Source organism: Manacus candei, unplaced genomic scaffold (genome assembly GCF_025592945.1).
Source record: "Manacus candei isolate 608988 ecotype Guabito, Panama unplaced genomic scaffold, ASM2559294v1 h1tg000071l, whole genome shotgun sequence".
Lineage (NCBI taxonomy): Eukaryota > Metazoa > Chordata > Aves > Passeriformes > Pipridae > Manacus > Manacus candei.
In genome coordinates, this window is record NW_026138119.1 from 4,874,725 (window position 1) to 4,898,059 (window position 23,335).

General features: G+C 42.3%; 1 protein-coding gene across 2 annotated transcripts in view; it reads right to left on the reverse strand.

Annotated features, from left to right (window-relative positions):
• NUP214 (nucleoporin 214) overlaps positions 1–23,335 on the reverse strand; it is a 41,285-nt gene that overhangs the window by 12,936 nt on the left and 5,014 nt on the right. For both annotated transcript variants that reach the window (XM_051807804.1, XM_051807803.1), the window contains exons 8-28: positions 23,028–23,134; positions 22,348–22,414; positions 21,723–21,846; positions 19,716–19,877; positions 18,193–18,637; positions 16,641–16,816; positions 15,879–15,970; positions 15,470–15,559; positions 14,966–15,115; positions 14,560–14,718; positions 12,285–12,388; positions 11,559–11,738; positions 11,001–11,086; positions 10,812–10,895; positions 10,259–10,495; positions 9,392–9,556; positions 8,333–8,441; positions 5,085–5,160; positions 4,290–4,398; positions 3,205–3,307; positions 1,555–1,628 (exon numbers count right to left, since the gene is read on the reverse strand). In XM_051807804.1, coding sequence (XP_051663764.1) covers positions 1,555–1,628; positions 3,205–3,307; positions 4,290–4,398; positions 5,085–5,160; positions 8,333–8,441; positions 9,392–9,556; positions 10,259–10,495; positions 10,812–10,895; positions 11,001–11,086; positions 11,559–11,738; positions 12,285–12,388; positions 14,560–14,718; positions 14,966–15,115; positions 15,470–15,559; positions 15,879–15,970; positions 16,641–16,816; positions 18,193–18,637; positions 19,716–19,877; positions 21,723–21,846; positions 22,348–22,414; positions 23,028–23,134 — 2,899 coding nt within the window. The remainder of the gene's footprint in view (positions 1–1,554; positions 1,629–3,204; positions 3,308–4,289; positions 4,399–5,084; positions 5,161–8,332; positions 8,442–9,391; positions 9,557–10,258; positions 10,496–10,811; positions 10,896–11,000; positions 11,087–11,558; positions 11,739–12,284; positions 12,389–14,559; positions 14,719–14,965; positions 15,116–15,469; positions 15,560–15,878; positions 15,971–16,640; positions 16,817–18,192; positions 18,638–19,715; positions 19,878–21,722; positions 21,847–22,347; positions 22,415–23,027; positions 23,135–23,335) is intronic.

The window sequence follows — 23,335 nt, forward strand, 5'->3', positions numbered from 1 at the left end:
CCTCCACTTAACCATCCCTGTCTTTGAGTACAGACAACCCCAGCCTTTGGTTCCTATTTGTTTTTCTACTGTTTGATAAAAATATAGAAGACCTGATTACTACAAACCATTTGCTATTGACACCACTTTCACCCTTTCTTACGTGGTTCAGCTAAACAATTCCTGACATTCACTACAGAACTGTTTAAACAGAGTTTAGGTCATAAAAATACTTTCTGAACACTTAAAGAGTCTTCTACAAATTCAAATCTTTACAAATTCAGCTATTTAGAGACCACCAACCAGTTTCTACACAGCCTGCTTTCAGCTTTGAAAAACTAGAGAAAAGTTCTCAAATATAATTACCAAAGCAGCTCCACTTGTAACATACACTGCTGTCCAACAGTGTGAAACTGCTGAAGTTTTAAGGGAGACTGGGCTAGTTTTATTTAATGTACTGTCATTTCATTTCTGAGCACCAAACACACAATTTCTGACTTGAAAACATTGCATTGGTGCTTAGACCTTGGGCCAATTTGGACAAAGTATAGGAAATCTGCATGGAGATCAAATAACAAAGAGTAAAAGCTTCTTAGCTGAGCTGTTATTATCCTTCTGCTTTCCCCTATAAGTATATTAAGTATATTTAAGTAACATACTCAATAACATCTCTTTTTTTCCTCCTGAGGCACTGAAATTCCTTCTGTTGTTGTTCCATCACCAGCTAATAGAGACAAAGGTGCTCCTACCATTTCACAGAGCAGTGTGAAGCATCTGCCCTCACACAACACTGTGGTTTGCAAGTCTGTCTCCTGCACCTCCCTCTTCTCCTTTATCTGTGTTATTTACCTAAGGTTTTATGTTAACTAAACCTTCACATTTTAAGCCCAGTTCATTCTCTCTGCTTAACATCAACAGAGTATCAGTAGCACTACTGTGACTGTGATGGTCTAAGGACAGAAACAAGCCAAGATTTGTAAGAAAAGGTGATATCTCTTATCAGAGCAACCAGTAACATTGGGAGCAAGTTTTTGACCATATGACCTCTTTTGCAAGACCAGAATTAAGAGGCAGAAAACTTCAAGAATATTATAAAGAAGATATATTGGTCCCCTTTGTCTAGGCTGGGCAAATATGATCTACCTATGAAGTGGAAAGGCAGCCTATGTATTGTCACTTCAATTTTAGAAGCAACACAAAGCCATTCCAAGCATTTCCCTCTGATTACTAAGTGCTCATTTCACTGGATGACAGTTTTCTCTGTCAGTCCACCTCAGCAACTTCAAACCTACAGATTAGAGACAGCAGAGGAAATGACTACAGATGTCACCCTTTTTATAAACTGGTACCTCCTAAAAGTTCTTGGCAACAAATATTTTGCTTACTCTTAACTGAAAGGCAGGTGGCCCAGATCCCTGTGTCACGGGACAGAGCCCTGTATGTAGCCTGTGCATGTACTGTTACTGCAATTTTAGTACTACAACTGCAATGTAGAACAAGAACCACATGAATTAAGGAGAGTAAATATTCTCTTAGTAAGGAAGAGATGCTGTTGGCACACTCTCCCAAACTAACCTTGCGAGGAAGCGAGGCTGAGCGGCGTCGGTGAGGAAGCAGCTGATGTGACACCACTAAAATTAAACACAGGCCTAGGAGGAAAGAGGAGGAAGGCAAAGAATGACACTTAGCTCAAAGTGTTGAAACTCCCAACCATATGATTAAGACAACTCTGAGACTCAGATTTCCAGTACACACTTGCACAAGGCACACAGCAACAGTTTCTCCAACAACTCAACTGGAAGAGAGAAGCATGCACACAGACTGTGCTCCATTTGTTTCCTCTCTGACAAGCCTTCTAGAGGGTTAAAGCAAGTCAGAATTCAAAGTTCTTTTGACCACCCCTCACCCTCCCACGTTCCTTCCTTTCTGCTGTATATTTTTCCCCATGCAGCTTGGCCACTGAACACCATGCCCCAAAACTTATAGCTTTGGGGAGACTGGCAAGAGAGGAAACCACAGTGGCAACTAGAGTTTAAAACAGCTAAAAAGGGAAGAGTCAGTGCATGTACAAAAGGGAATAACACCCATCAAAAAGGAGATCACTCATAGCAAGACAGAAATTAAAAGTTACTGTTAACTATTTCACATTAAAAACATTCTGTCTTGCAAAAATACTGTGATCTTTCATAATGAGCGCTGGGGTCTTACAGAGATCTTCATTCCCTGAGGCTTTTAAAGCTTTCTCTGATTCTCAGAGACCAGCTGCTGATATAGAAGTAAGGCTGTGGAACTAAGACATCACTGACAACAGCACTGTACTTAGCATATGGTTTACACACTGAGGCACTGCACATGGGACAAAGGCAGGGTTGTTTGCTTTTTGAATCTGAATTTCCATCACTCAAAAGGACTCTTTTAGCCCTCTGAAGAGCACAGCAAGGCACTTGGGTAACATCCTCTTGACAAACGTGCAGAGAAATGGGTAAGACTGCAAGAAACCAGCCATTTGAAAGTACGTGTGTTCTGAAATACTTAATGTTGCCCACTTCATAAAGAGAAACTCCCTTGAGTGTTAGACTGGTAAACATGCAGAATTTCAAACAATCATGTCTAAGGAGTTGTCCCTCTCCCCTAAACACAGATTATGTTTAGATGTGATCAAAGAAGTATTTCTGCCATCCCTGAAAAAACACTCCCTAAGAGAGATTTCAGAGTAACTGTATGTTCATAACATGTGCCTTGCTTTGTGCTATTGTTATGTAACAGCCATCACCAGATGGCAGGGGGCCTCTCTAGTCACCTTCAGGAACTGACTTTTTTTCCAAGCCAAAACATGAAATTTGCTCTGCTGTACTAGAATAAATAACTCATTCAGCAAGCCTGACCATCAGGACAGATGTCAAGCCCTAACTGGGAACTTGTTCAATACTCCACTGTAGATAAACCCCCAAAGCAAGCCAGTCATCCTTTACTCTTGATTAGTTACACACTGAAAAATCTCAAAGCAACACGATACTGCACCCAAGTCTCAGAGACCTTCAGACCTCGCTCAGGCTTCCACAAACAAAGTCTTCCAAGAACTCTGGTACAAAACTCCTGCCCTCCCAGTCTAACACCTGCAGGTGCCATTTTATAGCATTACACATCTTGCAGGCAACACCTGCTGTAACAGCCCATACTCATATTTAAAGTCAACCACAAAGAACTCTTAAGGTTCATACAGACCCCGCAGAAGAGAAGGAGAACGCTTTGTTAAGCTGTGAAGTTGTTGCTTGTACTGATGTCACAGTAGAAGAAACAGCTGTAACTGTTTTTACTGTCCCTTGTCCTGTAAGTTACAAGAAAAACAAATAAATATAAGGATAAAACATCTTTACAAACAAAAAACTAAAAGCAGTTGTCGTCCAACTATCAGAAAAGGAATGAATAGCTTGCACATGCAGTCTGCAATTTAATAAACTTCAAATAAAAAGGAAATACTACCAAATTCAGGGGCTGACATTTTCAATAAACCAAAATTTAAGAAGCATTTGCCAAGTCAAATATGATTCCTAGCTATTTTTACTGCTTTTTACCCCTGGCTAAGACGCAACCTACATCCACGGATTAAAGGCAAAAGACCAACAGAGATGGATTTCAGACATTTATGCAAGAGGCTTATAAAACCATGTCCAATGCAAGCATTATTATCTAATACACATTAAAAATCAATTCCTTCCTTCCCTGTCTCCTCTTCCACCATTTGCATGAGTGATTTTAACTGAGCATTCCTTTCCTAAGAAACTTCCAAACTGTGTGAGACTGATCACAGTATCTGAACTGGCTCTGAAGCTGGTCTTAGAGTTCAGTGCTCAACACACCCAGCACCAAATTAGTTCACTTCAAGCTTGTTCAGGTACTCCTATAATGCTGTGTGTTTAAAAATCAAACCAGCATGTTTAAAATGTTTAAAACCAGCATGATTTTCATGTTTTGAAAACAAAACAGCTGCTTTTGATTTGCTGTCAAACCGCAGCAGCCTTTGGAAGACGTGCTTTTGTGTCTACTGATAAGGATTACATGTCCCGAGTCCACTCTGAACAAGGAATTCTATCACTGAATTCTAGATGCAGGAACAGAGACAAAACACAGGGCAAGACAGAAAACCACCCTCCTGTGCTTCTGTAACTTGGTTTCTCAAATTCTCTCCCTCAAGACTGGCACAGCAACCTCTCAGGGGAGGCAAGTCTTTTCTCCTCTGTCTTCATTCACCCTGAGAGGTGGCAAGAGACATCCAGGCCTTATTTCCACCCCCACTCACGACAACTTACCTGAGATCTTGTTGACAGATGATGTTGGACCAGCTGTGGATGCCACAGTACAGGGTGCACACACAGAGGAAGGTGGAGTCTGTCCCTTAATGGAGCTTGTTAGAGGTGTCTAAAAACACAACGCCAGGTCAGTGCAGTCTGTCCATTGACAAAGGTCCTTGGACATTGGTTTGGTATTGTTAGTCAAGCAATGACTTAAGAATAAAATAGAGGAAGGTGGTTGAAGCTCTCAGAATTGCCCTTCAATCTTGGGCCCATTATGTCCTGACACTTAAATACAGAGTCAATACTGAACTTTTTCAACAGGTCAGTAAGCCTCCATGGGCAGCAGCTCAATGATTCCAGGGGACAAAAACTGCTGTGTTGTTTTTTTTTTTTGGATGTGTAGATATAAACCCCCCTAGCCTGACAACCAGTAAGAAATGTTTTCAGTAGAATAACAGGATAAGTGAACTACTCTGTCCCTTGATTGCCTATCACTTGGGTTTTTTTGGTGTATCTACCTAACACAGTTTCCTTTGCTGTTTTTTTGCTGCAACCCCTCCTGCAGCAAGGTTGTGGCCATTAGAAAGCTGCAAGTCTTCAAAAGTGAGAAAAGGCAAGACATAACAAAGATATGTCTCTGGCATCACACTGTTGAGGTCGCAGATAGATAAATGGTTTGTCAAGAATGCAGGGTAAGCTGTGAAAAGTGATTTTTAGATGATTTGTTCATCAACAACAACTAAACCCCCAAACTGGGCTGAGCATGCCCAGGTACAGCATTCCCTAGGGAAAGGGTTCTGTATCAGGTACCTGTTTAGCTTGATTTGTAGCAACAGTAGCCAAAACTTGATGAACTGCCTGGGCTGCAGAGTGAGGCACGGATGATCTTAAAAAGAAAAATTAAATAATTATATGAATAACTAGTCTGAAAGAGGATTTCCTCTCCTCTCAGAAAGCACAGCTTCCAGGAGCCTCGAACGACCACCGCCATTAAAGATTCCACACACAACTCCAAACGAACAAATCTGATTAGAGAATAAACCTCTTAAGTGAATCAGCCACATTTAACAAAGGAAGTCTGCAAGTGTGTTTAAACCTCTAGACTTAAATGATCAAGTCTTCTTCACATACTGAAGGGAGTCAGGGCTTTCTATTTTACAGGGAGTTGATGAAATATCAGCAGGTAAGGAGATTACAATTTTATGCTTTGTGGATAACAAATCTAAGCAGCTTCCTTTATAGTGTGGAGCCCAGACAAATAAATGCAATGCTCAGAAATGCTGAGCAAGGAGACAGAGTTGGGAGGGGGTGGAGAGAGCATTTCCTGTCTTTGAAGTGTTGCACAAACATTAACGAGGTCATGGCAAGAACTGTGATAAAATTAACCTGCATTCTACACTACAGGTTTGGGAATTCGACCATGAAATAAATTATACATGAGAACCCACAGAAAATTGCTGCAGAAAGGCAGTTTCTTATGGGGTGCAGCATCCAACCTCTGCACTGTGGGCTATTAACACACCAAATCACCATAACTTGGGAACAGCCATCCAGTTTTAACACCTCCTCAAGGTATGTGGCCCACCAGGTTCACAAGTTTCAATGGCCAATACCAGAAGATTCCAGAAGCTTAAATTCAACACTGTTTGCATTTTTTTTTTGTGGCAAAGGCCAGCTTTCTTACCCTAGCAGGCTCTCTCCATTTCGACTCAGGCCAGATGTTTCCTAAGGCAATAACCAATCTCTGTACTATAAAAAGGGCTGAGGCTGAAGTGAATCTGGGCATCTTAAGTTGTCTATCTTGTAAAGCATGTAACTTCCCAAACTGCAGTTACTGTCTGGTCAGCTACAGGCCAACTGACAGGAATTTTCTACCATATTCCAAAGGAAGTGGACACATGCATGAAACATTCTGCATGGCCATTTGGTCTTGGATATGGTTTTGTGCCTTAAACAGCTTTGCATTACTAGTAAGTCCTTTCTCCCCTCCAGCAATGCATGCTGTCTCTTCACACTGCATGGTCTGGATTTGCCCTCTGCCCAAAGCAAAACTAAAGCAAACAAGGAAAACTTCAAGATTAACACTGGAAGGAGTTGGTGTTGGGATGGTGCAGCTGTAAACTCAAGTTTAAACTGAACAAAGAAGAAAACAACAGAAGGTCTGTGAAATTCATGACAGGGTGGGACCTTTCCCCCAGAAAAGTCTCAAGACCATTTGACCCACAGGTTCTCTGACAAGGCTGTGGAAGTGCTGGGTTCCACTTCAGTTGTGGAAACTGGATTTTTTTTTTTTCCCCACTGGAAACTATGTATCTGTAACTGGACTGGGACCACCAACAAACCCAGTCACAGGCCACTGAACAACTGATAACAACTGAAAAATCGTTCCTGCTTAACAACCCGAAGAGTGTGCTGTGGCAGCAAAAGGGAGCCAGGATGTCTGAAGTAGCAAAAACTGATGAATTAACTTTGCTGGGTGAATGCTCTTCATTTTAGTGCTGAATCTGACTGGCAAGCACGGTTCATTTGGGTAGAATTTTTAGAAAGTACATTTTTATGAGGTCAGCTATAAAATAAGACTATAGAGAAAGCCTTCAAGATATCAAGCTAGCTGGAGATCTATAAATTAGAGAGATCAATCAATACTGCCAGTCTAAAACTACTTGAAAGTAAGACAGGTCTTTAACTACAGCTCAAGTGAAAACCAATCTCATTTATGTATTGCTTGCTCACGTCCTTCTCTATGCACAGCCAGTACTTTCTACTTTTTTCATCACAGTTCTGATGAAAAAGAGAGTGGAAAAGTCTTCCTGGTCACAATACTGCTAAAATGCTCCCACACTGTTTCACAATTAAAATGCAGAAGAAACCATGAAGTCAATGTCAAGGTCAGCAGCTGAGCACCACCACTGTAAGACTGTTCTCTGTCTGAAAAGCTGCATCAAAGGAACTTCACCTTTTTTCTTTGACAGTGAAGAGTATAAAAAAAAAAAATGTATGAAAACCAGAAGTGATGCAACAACAGCACTTGTCCCAGGAGCTGCATGTACAGCTCACAGTTATATGGATAAAGGATCTGCAACTCTGAGATATGTGGTGAGTTTATCCCACTTTATGCAGTAAGCCCAACTTTGCTCTTACTTCTCAGCAGCACCCTTGCCTTCCCAGCCCAGAATATGGTGGCCATGCACTATCCTGGTCTTAAGCAGCAGTAGCAACTTCAAACAAAGACAGTTTCAAGGTCATTACAATGACAGGGAAAAGGACTAGTTCTGTGGCTGGTGACAGAGCCTGGTGATAAGACAGAAATCTTTGGAATGAGCTGAGCTGGCTGTTGTCTGTACGAGGCAGAGCAGGGAGGCCAAGTGTTACAGCTAACTCACAAGAAATCATAACAACTTCAAGGTTAAATAACAGAAGTCAACACTCATAATTTACTCAGGAGGACAACCTGGCAGCTCTGTACTTCCCTAAAGTGATCAGCCCCCAGTGACACACAACCCTTCAGTCAAAATTCTGATTTCAAAAAATTTGAGACAAGTTTCCAGAAAAGCCAGAGCACAGTTCTGCCTCCCTCAGGGGGTGAATCTGGGAACAGACAGAAGAGGCATAACTCCAGAGGTTTTCTCTGTAATGGATGACAAAGTAGAAGGAAAACATCTGGACAGCCTAAAGTCAGACCACACTCAGAGACAGAGGGCTGCACGTCCCTCACTGAAAGAGGCAGAACAGAGGTAGTGACTGGAGAGATACCAGGTCCAAAGTACATATTAACAGTAAAACCATTGGATCCCAAAAGGAGAGGATGCCCTAAAATGCATTTCACAGAGTAATGGAGAAGGAGGTTAATACTGGTCTCATCATTTGTTCAGGACAAACCATGAGCAAATCCTTGAATGACCCGGAAAGAAGATCTATCTTTCTTTCTTTCATTCCACAAACCCAACACTCTTCTCTAAAACCCCTTTAGGCTTTCCACAGCCAGGCTATGTAAAACACTGCTACTGCTCCCCACTGGCAGATGTGCTCTACTGCAAGTGTTACTGAAGGCCACTCACCCTATTACTGCAGAGACAGCTGGAGTCAATGCACCAGGCTTGAGTTCTCGCACATTCACCACCTGAGGAACGTTTTTCAGAGTTGATTCAGTCAAGGAGGTGCTTACAGCTTTAAGGAACAAAAAAAGAGAGGAGGAAAAAAAAAAAAAAAAGATGTAAAGATGATCTCCATATTAAGCATTTCATTCAAGATGGTGCCTGAGTAACTCCAAAAAAATCCATCTCAGTTTCTACAACATATGTAGCATATCTGGCCAAAAACATTTGGTATCTCAGCCCTCAATAAAGACACCAGAGAAGTGGACAATGATCTATATAGTTGGTACAATTTTTGTTGCTTGTTGACCAATTATTCTTATGAATTTTCCCTTACACACACTGTAACATCTTCAGTTAACAGTGTAGTTACTCCCCAGCCTCTGCCAGAATTCATGTCACTAGTTAACCTTCTGCACTTAGGCACTCCTCAGGCAAGGAGAATAAACTAATCCAATTCCTCTACCAGTAACTGAGTTCTGTGTCTTTTCTGCACTGGCACTGCAGTGCTGGAGAAGCACCAAGAAATGTCTAAAGCTAAACAGGAAAAGCTTAGATTGGGGAACTCTTCTCCTGTCAACTCAAAACCTTACAAGCAAATCCAAGACCTAACAGTTCACCTTCAAATTTAAATTTCAATATTAATTTGTTTTTACAATTCAGATCTTTAATTGCATAGCTAATAATGAATAGTTATTACTACAGGCCAGTGACATCCTTTCTCTGCTCTCCAAGAGTTTCCTGCACACAGATCAATGGTTGTGCCAGGACCTCATCAACATTTCTGCCACTGCACAGATAAGAAAGGCAGAATAAGTTTGAGGTGGGAGTTCCTCAGGCATTTTGTACTAGTAGCTTCCAGGAAGAAGGAAGACAAAGATGCACTGGATAGCTCAGAGATGCAACAACTACAGATCTGTGTCACATTTTGTCTGATGATCTTCTCCTCTGAGAGAAATAAATTCCTGTGAAAGCCACATTCAGCTGCTCAGAGGTCACTTGGGCAATTAGCCATCCTTTTACCTGGGGACTGGTTAGCAGCCATCTGCCTCTGCAGAGCTGCAGCAGCTGCTGCTTGTGGTGCTGGAACAGTGACAGTGGGAGCAGGGGCCCCATGTTTCACAGTCTTTGTTGCAAGCATTGTGCTGTCTGCCCCTTGTGGTATTATTCTGTTTGAAGACGTAGGCACTAAAAAACAAAATGCACAAAAACATTACAGTCCACTGTATCTCTACAAATCAGGCAAGTCTTTGAAAGCCTTTGCTGAACTGCAGTTCCTCTAAAGTGCACAGTTTCCTTCTGACAAGACTGATGTGCAGACCTTTCAAAACAATCAACACAATCTGTCCCTAGCAGTTTTGGTGTATCCCAAGGAATTCAGCAAGTAAGTCTCAATAGATGTCATTTCAGTGCATTAGAGGACTTTAAGTTTGCTGTTACAGACACTTCTGGTGACACTTTATTTTTCTCTCTGGTTTCAAAGATTAAAAAACCTCTCCCACACAAGGAAAACTGAGTGTATGCAAATACAGTTCTTAGTGAGACTTGCTGGGCTCAGAACTCCTAACCTTGGCCACATCAGTCAAATGCAGCAGTACTTCAGTTTCCTAGTCTTTAGGGCAGTATTTTAGGTCACTACAATCTGAAAGAACCAGGTTATCATGAAAACACAGTCAATGAGTCAAGGTCTTTTAGTACTTTTAGCTCAAGTTCATGAGTTAACAATGCCACTCTGCTATTGCTCCGGGGAACTTGGCAGCATAAATCTGCCTCCTGCAATCTCACTTCTCCAGGGCCTGAAGCACTGGCAATGGATACAGTGGTTAAAGATACCCACAAGAACATACACAGAATTGAAGAGGCACTGCAAACACAACTCATGCAAAGTACCCAGGGAGAGGTGCTGCTTCCCAAAGGACGGAGACTGAGCCATCAAACCAGGCTGGATAGAGGGAGTTCGGACCACAGGAGCATGACGAGGGATCTGGACTGGAGCAGCCTCTTCTTCCTGGTCCACTGCTTGGGAATCATCATTCTCCAGTGACTGGGAAACTGAGGATGTTGAGCTGACTTCATCCAAATCTTCATAATATCTTGTGGACAGGAAGGCAGATCGGGACAAACTTGCTGCAATATCAGAAACAAAATCATGTGTGTATTAAGTTGAGGGAACCATTCAGCCCAACAGCCACAACAGGTGCACCCTATTTTAGGATGCTCTTCTATTGGCTTGTTTTAATCCTGCATTGTTAGGATTTGACTTCTTAGCTGCCAGGAAAGGCAGCCTTCAACCAGACAGTAACTGGAGAAAATTCTTACTGATAGCAGATGGGGGAACAGGAAAGGGTTGAGAAGCCAAAAGCTAACTTCAGGACTGAGTCCTACAGCAAGTACTCACCCTCCTAGAAATTACTTCAGACTTCTACATTAACTAAAGGTTTACCTGGAGCTGTAGACCTAATTGGTGGAGTTTTCCTCTTGGCTAGGAAATTCCTCAACTGTGCCTGCTTCACTGGGGACAACTTAGCTGAAAAATGGAAGACAGTTATTAGTCTGTAATCGAACTGCAAGTCAAAAAAAAAAAAGTAATTCACATTTATGGTCTGAATGCCAGGAAGAAAGAATAAATTACCAGGTGCTTTAGGCAGAGGTTTGGCTTGTGATTTCAAGGTAGTTTTCATCAAAGCATTGCGCAGGCTTTCAAGGTCGCTGTCAAAACTGGGACAAAACAGAGCAGTGAAAAAACATCATCAGCAGAAAGCAGTCAAACAAATCAGGAACAGAAGTGGGCCAAAAGAGCCACTAGAACCACTGGAAGAACAATCTGCTCCTCTAGACACTGTGTGATTTAAACAACTATTTTGGAAACTTCAAGAGTCATTCGCTTCTTCCCCCAAACTCAGACAAACAACCAGCAGTATCTCAGCCTGGAGGCTCTATTATCCCATTTACTATAAAACCCCTTAACTTCTAGGGGAAATTTCTGACACAGCATTGAACAGTGTGTCACAGAATATAACCAATGAGCTTCTATATCACCCGGGCACAGTTCACTGTAATTTTTAGGGACATCCTGTCCTCCCATACCATGCCCACAAAACATCATTCTTTGGAGGATGCACCTTTGCACACTGCTAGGGGCAAGAGAGGAGGAGTGTCAGCACCACTCAGAAACTCATGTTACACATACCTCTGAGCACTGCTGAGAGATGTATCGCTGGGAACACTCCACTGAGATGTCTGATTGTACAGGCGGAGCTGCTGCAGGCTGTTCACCAGGTGATTCAGTCTCTTCCTCTGCTGGTTGATTATTTCCCGGTTATTAGCCAGGGTGTTAAACAAAGTCTCTCGCTCAGGAACGATCAGACGCCTGAAGGGATCAGATCAAGAGGTAAGGACCATTCTGTCTATCTGGCCACAGGCAGGCAAGCAAACACCAAGGGTTTAGGGGTTCTGGCTACTTAAAACTCAGCGAGGTTTGGTGGTTCTGGCGACTTAGACTCAATGAGGTCAAACATGGTTTGGTTTGAACAACGAAGAAGTTCAGTTCATCTCCAATGCATATTTCTCCTTTAGATATGCTGCCCCTTTATCCATTTAGCTCATTTTCTTCATGATGTTTTATCTATTAGTAAGGTTTCATTAGCTACCATCAATGGATTTCTACAAGCCTTACAAGGTTCTTTCTATAAGCACTATTTTCACTTACACAGAGACATAGCAATGTATGTAACACGTATGAAGCCAGAGAGTCTAAACCTGCAGCTCCCAGTAGGTGTCTTAGCCAAGCTTTACTCCCAGACCCCTTGAAAAAGATCATACTGTTAAAAGGCTTCTGTCTGTTGATTAGAAACTAATTCCCAATTCACTGATGTGTTCTTTATAGTAGTTCTGTACTCCAATTTCAAAAACTTACTTCTGCTTTCTCTTCTGTTCCAGATGCCGATCCCACTCCAAATCCAGAACATCATTCACATCCTGAACAGCAAACTTCACGTACTGGTGCAAGCGCCGGATTTCCTGCCGTGCAAGACAAAGTCAGTTTTTAATTCAATTCAGAAATCTCAGTTTCAGAAGCTGAAGACTCTTTGGGTTCATTCAGTCCAAGCCATGCAGCACTTCCCCAAATTTCTGCCTGGAAAGTTTTACCAGCACAACAGAACCAAACATAGAGAAAATTTACTTATCAGTCAATGGGGTACAAACAGGGTTTAGCTTGGGCATTTTACCCCAGCTCTCATTTCTCTCTCTAGAAATAATACTTTCCATAATATTTGCAAAACATTGCCAGATCTTTAAAGAGAGGGTTTTACAAACACCAGGCATTGTACAAAACAATCCTTATTTCAAATGTCATTTCACAGAACATGAGTCATTTGCTCCCATTTTATAACGCTGAAACTTCTAACAATTGTAAGTGATCAAAGCTTTGCAGGCAATTCGCGAGGCTCTGGGAGACCAGCGTTCACAGACCATGATTCATGAAAGCATTCACAAATGCTCACAACTCCCACATTAAGGCAAGGAATTAATTTGATTTTTTATAGGTAGGAAAGAAAAAAAAATAAATAAAAAGCAAGCACGGAGAGTAAAGAGACTTATCCATGACCACACAGTTGCACAACTGCCACGGCTAAGCCAGAGACCTCTGGCCTCAAGCCCTGATCCTTAAACAAACCCAGCACTCAGTCTCATTACTGTCATCCCTCCAGCCTGCCATGGCACGGCCATGGCTTGAACTCTGACCTTGTAAATTGGAAATGGCAACTGCAGTTGGTTTCAGCTCATCCCAACAGAATGCTCACTTGAAATACAATGATGAAGCAGCCAAGGAACATGGCTTGGGAAAGATTCCACTGCAAGTGTTTTCAAGACACAGCATGAAATTCTAGTCTGACATCCCCAACCTGAAACCAAACCTAGTTCTGCTGTGGGCTTAGTGTTACACACTGCCAAGGCCAAGTTTTCTCCCTCCAGCAACTATATAGCAGCAGCTCTCTGGATACCAAATCAATATGGCTGGACATCAGAAAATTTTCAGGATCTTTAAAACTTCATTGAAAACTAAGACACAAAGCTGACTAAGGGAGCTTTTCTCACCCAGGAGAATGGGGATCATGCAGACTGAGCAAAATTTAAGAGTCAGAGCAGAGCTTTCTCACAAACTTTCAGGTCAACTTTCTGAAAGTTCTCTCCTTACATTCCAGTCCACTTCCACTTCTCTCTCAGTGTGTTAGCCTTTCCTCATGATCCTCTCTCTATAACAGGGAAACATGCATTTCAAGATTATCTCTGAAGTCACAAGCATATGCTTGAACTGTTACAGAGACATACTGGACATCAAAGCAAGGGGTGCAATTAAGACTGTGAATCAATCTACAGAACCCAGGTGAAGATCAGAGATCAGACCTGAAAGAAATGACTTTGTGTCAGCTCATTTCTAATAACTACATGCGTACTCCTGATAACTCCTGCCACAAAGATGACATTCAATTATGCCTTCAGCCTGCCAGTCAAACTTCTTGAGAGGAACTTATCAGTGTATAAAAGACCAAGTATCATTTGTAGGGCACATTCACTCTATTTTGCTTAGGGTTAAATAGCCCTCATCACCAGAGCTGTAACACAGAGTGCTTCACCCCTATTTTCTTTCATGTCTTTGAAAGTCTCTTTATGTACTGCTGGTTATTTTCCTTTGTGCCCCAGCTTTTAGAATATCATTAAGCTTTATGCTCCACCATCCATGAAATTAACCACACAATTCTGTAAGTCATAATAAATCATCAAATTGTTCCATAAGGCACTTGCTGAAGATAAAAATAATTCCAAGAACTCTTCTATAAAGTGTAGGAAAAAAAACCCAACACTCTTTTATCTGAAATCCCTGAGCAAATATTACAGGCTGAGAAGGAACAGGATGTCAAGAGTCACATTCTAAGCTTAGAATAGACTTAGATCTCAGGTGAACTACTTCCCTTCAGCAGGAGTTTTGAATCACTGCAAACGGCAACAACAGAGAGGAGCAATAGGAGAAGATTTTCAGAGTGTCTTTAAACTCATGGAAAACAAAGCTCACTGCACTTTTGCTAGACTATGTTGAAACAGCAAATACCTAGGGCAGAACAACAATGCTGGGCACTTGCACATGCAAACCTCAGTTATATTTTATTTAAAACTCTCTATTTTCGTACCTGAAGCTGTGCTTCACTTTTGGGATCCAAAGGTTTCTTATAGAGCAAGTGTAAATACCCCGAACTACGGTTCTGTTCGTTCTGTTCTTTAGCCTCTTCTACCCCTGCAAATCCCTCCAGCAAGGTTGTCTTCAGAATACTAATATCTCCATGAAGTGACTGCAATTAGAAATAGAACAGATGGGACAAGGTTCAAAGTAGGTTCTCATTGCCATCTCCAGCACAAGGGCTTTTGCAAGCATCTGCCTGAAAGCACAAATGCAAATGTCACCCCCACAGTAACACGGCAGAGTCAGATGTTCCATCTACATCAGTTCAGCTTTGGCAGGTTAAGCAGGAACATCAGGTGAGGAACAGTCACTGCTGAGGAGCTAAATGGTTTACAGCTTGAAGATACCCTGCTCACCTCTGTTGTCTCTTTAATTTCCAAGAGGAAGGTGTGAAGATCGTCTGACTCGGTTCGCAACATCTTCATTTCCTCTGGAGTTCCAACTTGGAAACAGGCTTTGGAAGTCCGGGCCTTCAGCTCCTCCATCTCCTTTTGAAAATGTGCAATCTGCAAAGTCAAGAGGAAGAAAGTGCAGCCAATGAAACACAGCAGGGTCTGGAACAAATGTCACAGCTCCTGGATCATGCTTCAACTGCACCATGAACACCTGTCACTTTGCAGCCAAAGCGGGAAATTTCTCTTGAACGTTTATCAGGAAAGAACAGTCCATCTTTTTAGCACAGTGAGTGAAGATGACTGAAGAGGACACACAGGCAGCAACTACAAACCAGGCTGATTATCTTGGGAAAAATTTCCATTCTGATTCCTAAGCTACTTACAGGCACCATCAGAACACGGCTGAACTGAAGTGTCTGTGTCTTAACAGTTTCTAAAATGTAGAAAACTGCTTCAAAGTCTCACCTCCTCTCTGATTCCTGCTATGACAGGGTCTGAATCCTTCCACTGGTGGGTCTGTTTTTCTACAGCTGCATTGGGGAGTGCTGATTTGCCCTGGGGAAAAAAAAAACAAAACCAATATTAAAGGATATATCCATTGCAACAGGGAGCTTAGAATACCAACAAAGGCCTTGTGTTAGAAACTACATTCAGACACCAGATAACTCTGATTATAACAACACAGATCAAAACACAACTCTCTAAAGACATGCAGAGAACATTGTTTTAGAACCACAGATTTGCTGTTATTTAAATGTCAAAAGCTAGCTAATTCTTGGACCTAAGAATACTAATTCTGTCCAAGGAATTCTAAGCAATTGATGGGCCATGCAAAATATTCACCCTCTGAAGAACCCAGTCCAGTCCCTGTTACCTGAGCAGAGCTTGGCTTTGCTGCAGACGGGGTGATTTTGGGTGTCTTCTGTACTAAGGAAGCTGAAGGAACATTTTGAGCAGGACGTGCCACTGGAATTTAGGAAGAGGAACAGTAATTTATGAACTTATACAAAGGTTGAGAAAACAGGTTGTGATCAGACACATAATCACAGCTGTCAAATCCAACAGCAGCAGTGCTATGGGCCCTAGCCAAAGAACACACCTTCCTCAGGTGCCTTTTCACTCCCAGTGAAAACTGGCTAACAGTAAAAACTGCTACTCTACAGTGGCTGGCTGTACCACTCCTGAGGACCTTGAGACCCCCAGTCACACAGCCATTTGAGAGATGGAATATCATTCTGCTAAGAAGTGAGTGCCATCTGATTTGAACTCATTTGTGATCCTTTTGAACTCTAGTCAATCCAGATGCAAAGAAAGGCATCAATTTGTGTGACTGCCCAGAAACATGCATAATCAGAGCTGCATTACAGAGCCCTGAAAATGCCAGAACTTGGGGATGAATGTAAGCAGCTGAATATAATTGTTTCACATATGTCTCTCTGAGGGATGAAGAGCACGAATGGAAAAACTGCTCAGTTTCAAGACTAAATGCATCACACCATTATGGTGTGCCAATCAGGAGGGCCATTAAAGCAAGAAAACCAAGAAAGAAAGAAGCCAAATAAAGCTCTCTATATCCTAAGACTTTTAGAACATTTTTTATAATGCACTATTCCCAACAACAGGATCAGTCTCCTACCCGTGGGAGGCACAGGGGATGAAGTCTTCAGTGGTGTGGCAGGAGAGGTTGGGACAGGTGTGGACTGGCTCAGAGAACCTCCAGAAGCAGGTTTTGAAGTGGTTGAAAAAGAAAACATTGTGGAAGTGCATTGGCCACTGCTGCTCGTGGGAGAAGAGGTGTCTACAGCAGTGAACCTGCAACAAAAAGCAGAACATCTCTCAGCTCTGAACTGATCCTGCTGCCTCCCTTCCTCCCTCCAAAATGAAGCATTCAGTTCCCATGAATTAGCATCCAGTGGAATCAGCAACAACTCAAGCTCCAGCTGTAACACCAGGAGGGTAGCTTCTGGAGATGGTGGGGAGGAGCCACTCAGGATAATTTCTGAATACATGGAACCACAAAGACCTCTACCACAGACCCACCCAGTGAGCAAAAGCCAAATGCCAGCAAAAAGTACTACACTGCTTCAAAATGCACCTCGTCATTTCACACCAACTATAGCAAATCTGAGCTGCCCTTCAGTGTCATCCTCACAGCAAGGCTCAAGCACAAATTCTGCAAGAAAAGATGAATTTCTATTCATCTGCAAACTCATCTCCTCAAGGCAGCCAGTTTACATATTCAGCCAATTCACTGGTGTATCATTTGCTTTATACACAAAATATAAAAAGCCCTAAGAGCTCCCATCAGATCCTGGTGTAGTAAAGATTTTCCCAATTAAAAAAAAAAAAATCATTTGAACCATTGGAAATTTCTTGTGATACATTTACATAAAAGTTGCTTTCTATAAAAAGCAGCTTCAATTAACATAGCTCTGTGTTTTAAACCATTTTTTCTAAAAACAGAGAGCAAGTCTCAGGAGTTGGAGGGAAGAGTGGGTACATGAAATCTGAGAACATTCACTCAAACCCATTTTACATAGTTTCTAATCAATATTATTTTTTTTTAGTTGGTGTGAACAAGCTTAAAAGATTCCAGATCCTGTGTTCAGTGACCAAGCATCCATTTAGGAACAAAACCAAAAGGTCTGGCACCTTCTCTGTCGAACACAGGAGTGGCAAAGCCATCCATCAACTGTGGATACAGCTTCCCCTCAGCTCTCCAAGTTACTCTTCAGGTTGGGGGAAGGAACCTCCAACAAACACTCTTGTGCTATCACCACCTCAATAAATCAGTCCCAGACAGAAGGGATTTCAAATCCCAGAGTTTTTAACCATAATTTGCATCAAACCAAGGCATGGAATTACCATTTGATGCCTATGAAGAAGACACATAAAAAAACCCTCCTAGGTCTCAGGCAGTTTGGCAAATTATCAGTCTAATTTTTGGCATTGTCCCTTCACTTATATCCTACCCATGAACATAACCTCTGGCATGGGAAGCACTGAGGGTTTTCACAGCTGAGACAGCTACATCTTAAAGATGGGCTTCCTCAGTGCTTTCTTGGGAGCATGGGGAACAGCTGTCAAGGCAAAAAGCCAGACACCATCTTCAGAACTACCATACAATATCCATGCCTAGAGCAATTTAAGAAGTAACCAGCCCCTGCATTCACTATTTATCTATTTACTTCTCATTGAGGTTCACTTTGACTGAAGAAGCTGAAGGTGCAAAAGATGACTTCTGAGCAGCAGGAGCTGTGGAGAGCGGTGGCCCAGGTGAGCTGTCTGCAGCTGGCTTAAAGTTCATGGATCCAAAAGGAAAGGAGGTGGCAGGAGCTGTAGTGGTGCCCACAGGAGGAGTCATGGATGCCTTAGGAGCAGCAGAGGAGAATGTTGCTGCTCCAGTCAGAGTAGGAGTCTGGGCTTGCTTGGAGGCATCAGTGGCAAAGGGGTACGGTGGAGGATCACTGCCCGAGGAGCCAGGTGTCTTCACAGCTGAAGGCATGAAGGAAAAAGCAGCTGTTCCACCCCCTGTGGGAGGCTGACTTGAGGCAGGAGCAGCAGGAGCAACACCCGGTACTGTGTCAGGCTTCAGAGAAGTTGGAGGAGTGGTTGGAGTTGGGGCAGTGATTCCTGCAAAAAGACAAATTGGAAAGGAGGAGACTCATCTGGCTGCACTGACTAATGGCAGAAGGTATTGCAAGGCCAAATGTTGTTTGATGGGGACAGCTCAGCACTGCCTCACTCACTGGACAGACAGCACAGTGAGGAAGAGAGATGGCAGAGCTGGGCCTGCAGTCCCCAAACTCAGCAAGTGATACAGAAAGTGCACACAGTCCAAGTCACGATCAATACTACAATCTGTCTAGATTAATGTTGTCTGCAGTTTCCTGTGAAAAGGTTTCACCTCTCTCCATTGATTTTGATGAGGTTCCTGCCATCTCAAGTAAAACAGGCAATCAGCACACAAGCCAGCCAGTGCTGCAGAGGGGCAGGCTGCCAAACAGCAGCATTGGGGATGGGGAAGGAGAAGCAAATTTGGGTTTAGAGACAAAAATGATGCTTTTGCAGTTATTACTCCTGCACTCAGACAAGCAAAACAATCAGCTTATCTGCCTACCCCCGCACAGAGAACTGCCTATGTCACACTACACAGGGCAACACATCTATAATCCAAAACAAAACTACTATTCTTCACCTGCTGACACAATTTTCACAGAGCTGCAGAAAGCTATCGTTTAAGTAAGGTTTGCTGCAGCCAAACACCTTAGTTTGCATCATGACCTCCTGTGGCAAAAGTATGGAGGAAAACCATCACCTCTCTGAAGTGTGCAGACCACGCTCTGGGTCTGCAAAGTGCTTGATCCTTGTCCCCAAGCAGAGCCTGCAGCCCCTGCTGCAGTTAGAATCGTGCACCCCAAAGCTGGACAAAGGGCCTCCTAAAACTGCTTTGGCTCTGTTCTCCAAAGGTTGAGTCTAAGAGCACAGCCTGCAAAGTGCTTGAGATCCTACAACAGACAGGACTAGATGATTTCACACTGATGCACAAAGGACACAGAACAGTCCTGGGAGCACAAAGCACCCATCATTACACAGAAAAAAAATAAAAATGTTTTCTGTGCTCACATAAATGTCTGACTACCAAACTGACAGACGAAGACGACACAGATCCACAAATGCAAGTGTTCCCCTACCCCACTAGAGCACTTACCTGCTGACTTTGGAACTCTCTCTCCTGCCAGCTGCAGCGGCTCTGGGGTCACAATAAGTGACCTGACCCCCGGGTTTTGGTTGATCATGTAAAACGGGCAGAGCACACCGTCCGTAGAGAGCAAGATCAGAACTGGAGCTGGGGCAAGGATCTTGTCATCACCTGCCAGAGATCACATATGTAAGTCCTGCAGTCAAAGTTTCTTGTTCTGTTCCTACTGGCATTGCCACCTTACTGTGACTTGATGAGTACAATATTTCCTACATTTCTCCCTTCATGATTTTATTTGCATTTTTGTTCCCTTGCTTCTCTATGAAATGCCCAGTTTTTTCCTTTTCCTTTTGTTGTCCTTTCTGTTCCTGACTTCATGTTTCATAATTTCATAGATGAAGAGTTATTTTGGCACTCAGATGTCACCTCCTGAATGACAAAGTCCAAATTCCACCCATGAATTCCTGTGCCAAGCTTTTTCATATTTTGAAGTAGTCCTTTTTCCTCACTGATATGCTGCTCCCTCCTTCAATCCTCTGTCCCTTTCAGCAGTCCCCATATTCCAGTGGGTCCTGTCACCTCATTAACATTCATATCCATAAAGTACCAAAGAGAATTGCTACATAGGAAGCTTCTTAACTTTAAAGAAAGCCAACATCAAACAAATATCCTTGTGATCTGAACCTCTGATATAAAATGCTTGTGTTATTTGCAGCTGCTCTGTGAGTCTGCTTCAGTTAAAAAATTCTCAACACAGTTAAAACGTTCCCTATATTTCCAAATAAAAAAGTCAATAATGGTTTAACCGCCTTTAATTAAACAAAAAAACTCATATAATCTAGAATGCAGGAAAAATCTGCTATAATCATGGTGCCTTGTTTGTCGGGCAGTGCAGTGGATGGCCATGCTTCTTTACCTATTGATTCTTCAAGAAAAGCATGCTAGGGAAGGGCAGTTTCCACATGGGAACAAGCTACAGGACAAAAGAGGTTTGTTTGCAACCTAAACTTGCTGTGAACTGCAAAGGCAATTGGTTGCACTCTGTGAGAATACAGAGAATGTGTTAGTAAAAAGCTTCTCCAAAAGCCTTTCTAAAAACCCTACAGGTTTTAAAAATCTGTCCTGACAGATTCCTTAATCCAGCAACTGTATAGATTAACAGAGAAAAGGCTTCAAATTCAATTTGGCATTCAAGTACAAAGTTTGACCTCAATTCCCTACTGTAGGTTTTCATTCAGGTAAAGTTCTCAGTTAACTGGCACCCTCCTGTGCTCTTCAGGAACTCCTGACTGCAGTACCTTCCACTCTGCCTGAAGGCATCTCTATTTCAATCTGTCTCTGGGTTTCAAGGGAGAGTTCTCAGAATTCACTAAGATACAACACAGTAGCTCAGATGTAGCTTCAGACTCTGACAAGGTGCTCAGAAGAGCCTTCAGGCAGCACAGAAGGTACAGCAATAGTGCAGCTGCCTAGATGTAGAGCACAGCAGGGTTTAGGCAGTACAGACCCTGTGCTTTAATGCAGAATTAAAACCTACACATTCACCTCAACAATCTTTGCTGTTTCTGGCTTTGAAACCAACCCATTTTTGCTTTAGATCAGTGCAAATGTACTTCACACAAAACAGTTCAGCAAAAGGACATAAGTGACAAGAATAAAGAACACCTTGCAGGCAGCCTGAAATCCCCAGTGTTAGAACATGACTCATTTAAACTCACTATTATCCCAGTTCTGTGAAACACAGGTGTAGCTCAGGAGCTTCGTTTCCCAAGTCTGTTACTGTAGTATCTCAGGCTCCTGAAAGCTCCAAGGAAGAACTGTGTTTAACACTTTGCCATTTGAATCCTTACACAAAAGTAAGGCCACGTGTTGTTGGTTTGGTACAAAAGGTAGGAGGTGTGTCAGTCTGCCTTTCAGAACCATCTCCCAGAACCCTGAGCACCAGCCTGCCCCTCAAAAATATCTCCTACATTGAGATTTTTGGACTACTCCACCAGAGAGACTAACAAGACTTACTGATCATGATGGGCATGTTACTGGTGTAGTCCACAGCAACACCAACGGGCAGAGTGTCATCACTTTTATCTGTCACAGGAAGTTCTGCCCTGCTGGAGTCCTCCAAAAGCCACAATTCCCAGTTCTGCAAAAAGCGAGAATATTAATTTGACTACTGCTTTCCTGTGATCAGCTCTCTTCAGAACTCCAGCCTAAAGGACTAGCTAGAGAGGATCTACTTAAATTTTTCACATTAACAAGTGCCAGAAGTATCAGGGCCCTTCACAGATCTGTGTGTGACTTCTCACACATCACTGCATGTCACCTCACATGAATCACTTCATTAAAGTGAGCTTGACCAAATTTTGAGACTGCTAAATGAATTATGAAAAACAGACTTCTGGTATTTGGTTCACAACCCACTGTTTCTGTTTGTGCTTTCTCTCTGTGTCACACAAATCTCTTGTTCATCTAAGAATTATCTTAAGATTAGAAGCTTGTTTAGTTTTGAGGTGCTTTTAAAAAATTCATCCTCTCATTGTATTCCAGGTTTTATACAGGTTATACTTAGATTTCTGGGAAAGAGGAGGTACACATGCACAAATACAACACAAAATATATTCCCCAAGTGGAACAAAAACATTACCTGATCCCCTTGCTTGGCAAGAATGCTGACTTCTGTGGAAGCTGCTGAAGCTGCCAGAACCAGATCCCTGCAAGCATGGACACAAACAGCTTAAAACTAACAAGACAGTCCACTGCAAGGTCCCCAGCTCCACAATTCATTATTATCTATATAAATTTGCAACTAGGAATCAACTAAGAATACAGTTGTGCAATACAAAAATGACTTTCCCTGCCAAGATGAGGGGAACATGTCTGGGACATCACTACAGAGCTTTTTCTTTCTTTCAAAGCAATGATTTGACAGACCCTGTATCATCATAAATAACAATGGTCCAAGTCAGGTAGCTGAAAAGTTAGAACAGCTTCTTCACACAGACACATAACTGAGACAAAAGTCATGCTTTACCCACCCAGAAACTTAAAATCTCAAGGGAGATAGTTATGACAGATTTTAAACAGTCTTATGTACCTACACGAAATCATACAAATTCTCACCAAACGAGTATGTTGGCACGGAGATAAAGCATGCAGGAGAAATAAGCTGTACTTTCACAAAGCATTTTCAGAATAGCAATTTAATTTCTCTCAAACTCAGGTATTATATAGTTTACAAAAAGAAGGAACACAATATAAGGAAAGGAATGACCACTCAGACACAAACACCAAGGGAAAGACCTTGCCATGATTCCTGCCACTCACCACTCCTCAACAAAGCTGAGGAAATAATGATGCTGTCTCTCTGTGCAGCTCCCATAGCACGGCTCCATGAAATTCACAAACTTCTCTGGTCGCTTCTCTTCCTTTTTCTGTAAAAATCAACATTCCTAATTTATCTTCCAATGCAGAAACTGAGTAATCTCCTATAAATCTGCATCAGGGTACACCAACAATGTCCTGATTTGATCTCAGCAGAGAACAGGGTGAACTCATTGATTTTCAAGTGGATTTTACTTCCTCCACTGAATCCCTCCAACCTCAAAACCATGATTTACCACAGCACCAAACTT